The following is a 6016-nucleotide window of genomic DNA, read 5'->3' on the forward strand; positions in this document are numbered from 1 at the left end:
ACTTTGTCGGAGCGATGTAAGTATCTGACGCGGTGGAATACCTGCTCTTTTCATCTCCTGAATTCGCTGAATCTCCTCATTACTGAAACGACGACAATAAGGATGACCAGACATGTCTCTTGAAGCTTCATGATTATGAGACAAGTTTTTTATGTCTAATTTCCATACGCCATCTCTTTTTCATTTTCCCCAAACTTCAAAAGGACAATCAATTAATCTAGATCCAGTCACTTTTCTTTTTTTTCCTCGGGTGGTTTCTTTGATTGATATTTGTCCCCCTATCGCATCCAATAATGACGTAACAATCTGTTTTCGACTTTTTAATCTTTGTCACAAATCCTTGCTTAAAAACAATTTCACGAACATTACTGAGAAGTTCCTCACGAGTTATAAAAATTATTTGTTGAAATAAATAATAGTGTATCACACCCATTTATGCTTTGATTGTTCATTGTAGAATCATCTAATACAAATGACAATGATAAAAAAAAATCAACAAAAATTATGCATGATGCAGAATATATATAACTTAAGAATAAATCTTAGATTTCTACATAGTGAATATGTCAAAATAATTCATTCAAAATCACACTTTTGGAGTAAAACCTAGTTATAGAATTACCTTTTTCATTAATCTGATTTCCATGCCCCAACTCATATGATTCATAGAGTTCTTCCACATTTTTCGTTCGAAGAAGTTGGATTATATCGTTAAGATCTGCTAAAACTTCGTCTCCAGTTTCTTCATCCATGCTTTGTGTTTTTTAGAGAAGAAATTATTAGAAGACAGAAGGTTTATGTAATGAAATAATTTAGGGGAGTGTTGTTTGGCAAAGAGCCTTGAATACAGGATTTTTTTATTATAATACAAGAGAAAGAGAAGGGTAGTTCTGACATTTAGAACTTAAAAATAAGATTTGGATTTTAAATAGTAAAATGAGGAGCTTATTTATCAATTCCCTAAAATAAATTAATTTACCTGGTTCGTTGAACGGTTCCTTCTTTCTAGTTGACTTGGGTTTGTTATTAGGTATGACTTCAGTTTTAAACTCCACACACGCTGAATATGGACTCGCTCCGAAGTCCGAACCATAGTTAAGCTCAACTGGGTAAACAACAACAGAAGTTCCGTAAGTTCATTTACATTGATGGCAATCTCATTGTGTAATGTGATGTTGATATATAAAATTTTGATATTACCTAATTAAAATAATAATAATTGAAAATATTTAAGGAAAATTGACAAATAAAATATAATTATCTCAAAAAAATGAATATAAATAAAGTAAATATGACAAATATAATTATTTATTAAAAATCATTGAAATGTAACTAGATCTAAATTAAACCAGCATCATTTTAAAATTTTAGTATGTGTTAGAAAATTATTAACTCTATTATCATATTACAAATGAAATTTTGCTTCCCAATATAACAATAAATATATATAACTAGAAGTAATATTAAAACTTTCTTCGACTAATTTATTTGTGTTGCGCGAGTAATCTAAATTCTTAAGAAATATGCTAAATAACCCAAATTAGCTCCCAAAATCGGCCCATACATATATACGTATATAAATTAAAATATGTTAATATCACATTATTCGAAAAAAATTGAGTACCATATATATTATTTTTTAGCTTTACAAACTGTTCGATGCACGAGTCTTCATTAATATTTTTATATTATTTAAAAATTATAATAAATTTTTTTTAGTTAATATTAAATAGTATATAATTGATGAGATTTGGACCATGAACCTTATTAGTATATTTATAAATAATAATATTAATATTGGTTATTAATATTTACACACTCAAACTCTTACAAATAATAATATAAATATTTGTTATTGGCGGGATTCGAAAATGAGAGTTTAAGTATTGTAAGATAACATTATAAATATTTGTTATTGACGATATTCATATATAAAAACTTTGAAACTTATATAGTATATATTATTTTAATATTTGGATCTAACAGTCCGGCTTACTTGATTTAAAAATATTCGACGGTCATAAATCAAATAATTAAACCAACCAAGAAAATAATATTAAAATATATAACATTCGATTTACTATATTTTAGTATAAATAAAAGAGATTTATGGTGATTTATTTAGATTAATGGTGCTGTGCAGTTTCTTTGAACATTCTCCGCAGTTGTATACAGGAAGTCAAATATCTCCGAAACGACTCAATCCAAACACAATCCAATTTACACAAATATTTAATACTCCAATAGCCTTAAATAATTAATATGGAGGAGCACACGAAGAATAACAATAATATAGTTGTGTGCCCATCAACCGAAAACACAATGAAGTTGGAACAGTTAAACAAACACAAAATTCCATGTCAATATATCACCAACACCCCCATAACCATAAGCCATGCTCTATAATCAACCAACTCTCTAATTTCTCGTTTTCCACAACATGGGAAACAATATTACCTCCACTCACAAATCACCACCGGCCACCGGAAAGGTAATCCTTTCTGATGGCACGGTCTTCGAATACGAACCACCACTTACAGTTGCCGAGCTAATGTTAGAATACCCGCAACAAGTTGTCGTGGACTACAAGGCAACTACTACCGGAAAACGCCCGTCACCTTTACCTGCTGACGAGAAGCTAGACACACACAAGGTTTACATAATGTTACCGGTGAAAAAAGGTAGGCCTGTTTCTTTAAGTACGTCAGAGTCTAAGCAACTGCTTTTTAGGGCAAATAATGTGCTGAAGTCTTCGAAATATTTCTCGTCAAGATCCGGGTTTTTGCCGTTTTTCGTGAAGATTTGTCCGGCGCCGGGGAATTGGGTAGCCGAGAATAAGAATGGGATTGTTGTAAAGAGGAAGGAAGAATTAGAGGGAAATGAGTTGCCGGAAAAAGAAGATTATTTTGGTAAGATGTTGGAAGATAGGCCGGAGTTGTTGAGCAGGCAAGTTTCATGCAAGGGGTGGAAACCTAGTTTGGATACTATTGTGGAAAAAGGGATTAACCCTAAAATTCGTCACTGGTTGTACTAAAACCTGTGATCGTTTATATTAAAAACTTTCGGATAGGCTAGCGGTAAAAATCCATCTCCTCGATAACATCTACTATATATCGATTGTGTTAAAAATTTGGATGTTTTTATTAGTGTGATTTATGTTTGTGGATGTGTAAGTGTTAATCTCGTTAATCAGCCAGGATATTAGTTGAGAACATGTGAATCAGCTGGGTTTCCTTTGCAACAGATATTTGTACTGTTCAAGGTGAAAATGAATGTTTTATAGTTGTTTTGAATGCTTAAGTTTGTGTTTTTACTTGTTTTAAACTTCTGGCATGATCATGTAATTTATCTAATTTATCTAATTGAGCAGCAACATTTGTGCTAATAATTAAATTGTATTTTGCGTTCTGAACTAACTTTAAATTCAAATACGCTATACAGTTGTTTTAAAAAATAAAACGAAAAACTTGTGTGACACCTTTCGTTATTAGATCTGGCTCCATTGTACAAACGTTATGTGTATTTTCGTGTTTTCGTATATCAAATCTTAAACCCAAATCCGATCTGGATTTGCATTCGTATATCAAATTGGTGACACTAACCCGGAACTAATATATTCGTGTTTACTCGTTTTAGTACACTAAAGTACACGGATTATATACGAACAAAATTAATTGTTAAAAATGCAATAGATAATTAAATGGTGAATTACTCACTCACGTATTCAAGTAACAATAAAATATATTTTAGTATTTACAATTATATATATGTTATTTAAAATAGGTAAAATTCATATTTGGTATTTAGTATATATATAGGGGGCTACTAGGGGGCTACTCCAATAGAAACCTTTTTAAAATAAAAACTAGAAACCTGCGGCCCGGCCCAAATAAAAGCAACCCAAACCAAAAAAACATATCGGCCCATAACTACAAAACAGTTGCATAATTAATTTGTCTTTAAGTTGAGATAAAAGGAAACTATACATACATATTAAACACAGAACAGTTGCATCGTCTTCATCCCTCTAAACTGCTCAAAATCGACAAGCATTTATTAGTTTCTAAGCACAAATCGTGTTGAAAGACATAATATTCTAGTGATTGATACTAAACGAAGAGGAGATCAAAGTTTCTTCAGAATTTGTACTCCTCGTGTACGGAAACAACAAAAAACACAATTAAAGGTAAATTAGTGTAAATTTTTTATTGATATAGTGATATTTTACTTATAATCAACTTTGCTGTTACATTTACACATAGTTTAACTTATGCATGTTGATATTTTCATGTTTTTTGTGTTTTTCACTAGTTACTGTTTAGGTGCTAACTAATAATCTTAATATGTTCTTCAAACAGCTTTTAATTAGCGATTTTATCATTATTGAAGGGATAAAATGGCTAGGACTAGAGGAGGTATGTGAAATTAGGGTTTTATACTTCTTTGATAAAATTTGTTGAACTTTTAATGATTTCATTTGTTTTACAAATGTTAATTGTATAATTATGCCTGTGTAGTTGTTTTCTATAATTTTGATGTTTTTTTTATATTTTTTAGTTTTATGCCTACTTTAATGATTACGCTACCGGTTTTTAGTCTTTAAGCATAATTTAATCATTTTACGCTATAAATTGATCATTAAGTATGTTACGATAAAGATTTTTAGATGTTGAAATTTTTTAATTTAAATGCTAGTCTCGCAAAATTGTACAATACAATATTTCGTGTTAGTAACACTGTTCAAATGTATGCAAATGTAAGGTTTGGAAACTCTTCTCTGTATAAAGAATATTAAATTTAAAGCCTCTTTGATCGCACAGCTTCGTTGCCTGATGGTATTTAATTATGTATATAGTTACCAATGTCGAATGTTTAATGATGTCGAGGTATTGTAGTTTAGATAATAAACTACAAAAGATCCCTCCATGATAATACAGTTGCAGAAGGGGACTTAACTATATCTCACTATTCAGTTTTAGCTAATATCTGACTTTTCAATGAGAGATTGAAGCAAAACAAGTAAAATACAATGGCTCACATATCTATCCAATTGGTAGGTATCACAAAAAAAATTTAGAGTAATCACCAAAATATGTATTCCTATTTACTAAATTCATATGTACCAATCATTTGTTACTATATACTTATTTACAACATCTTTCCTAATAATATTACATTCTGGATATACTTATTTTAAACATGTTTGCTTATTTTCAACATGTTTACTATATACTTTGGTTTCAATCAAAAGCTATAGAGTATTGTCAATAAATTCAGGACAATCCTTGAATTTGGAGTATATGTATCAAAAGAATGTGTTTCTTAAAATTAGTTCAAGTTAAATTCTGGTTCTTATATGAGTTGCTTGGTACTAGATGTCATGATACAACTCTTGACCATAAGTTGACCATAACTTAACCACAAGTTGCTTACACGCAAGTCATAGTGTTGCATAGATTGTTCAGGGGGTCTTGAAGATAAGAATTCGATTGGGTCTTGACTACTTCTTTTTTGTTTGAATACCTGGAGGTTTGTTCTTCTGTATTTCTTGATTTGGCAAACCTAAGTAAAGGTCCTATTGTAGTTGATCTTTTTTTACGGCTGTTAAATCCACTTGATGTTGGATTGCTCAATTTTGGTTATCAGTGGACGGAAGAAGAGGCGTCTAATGTTACATAAGTTAAATATGCAAAGAGTGGAGCACTGTATGACACCATCTCCTTGTCCAGGGACTCTTATCCTAGAATATGTGCTGATATTTTAGGAAATGAGGAGGAAATCTACTTCCTGAATAGACAAGGGGCTGATTACCTTAAATTAAATTAAATTTGATATTCCCAGTACAAGTTGTGCTCCTGTTATAGTATCTAGGAGCCAGGAGCCACAGAGGCCGTCAAAAAATGTTAAGTTCTTGTTTTGTTGGGCGAGTATGGGATTTTGAGTTGCTTGCTAATGTAACATTTATGCTTACTAAAGGCGTCTGAGAGAAATGGAAGAGAAGGGTGATTCCAATATG

General features: G+C 30.9%; 1 protein-coding gene across 1 annotated transcript; it reads left to right on the top strand.

Moving 5' to 3' along the window:
* The first annotated feature begins 2440 nt into the window (after nucleotides 1-2440).
* LOC141695849 (uncharacterized) lies at nucleotides 2441-3034 on the top strand. The gene has a single exon (XM_074500058.1). It carries the CDS (start codon nucleotides 2441-2443, stop codon nucleotides 3032-3034), a length of 594 nt encoding a protein of 197 aa, XP_074356159.1.
* The last annotated feature ends 2982 nt before the right edge of the window (nucleotides 3035-6016 follow it).

This window comes from Apium graveolens, chromosome 11 (assembly GCF_009905375.1).
Source record: "Apium graveolens cultivar Ventura chromosome 11, ASM990537v1, whole genome shotgun sequence".
Lineage (NCBI taxonomy): Eukaryota > Viridiplantae > Streptophyta > Magnoliopsida > Apiales > Apiaceae > Apium > Apium graveolens.

What these genes read in the sequence shown, in the direction of transcription:
- LOC141695849 (XM_074500058.1), top strand. Translation starts at nt 2,441, where the DNA reads ATGGGAAACAATATTACCTCCACTCACAAATCACCACCGGCCACCGGA.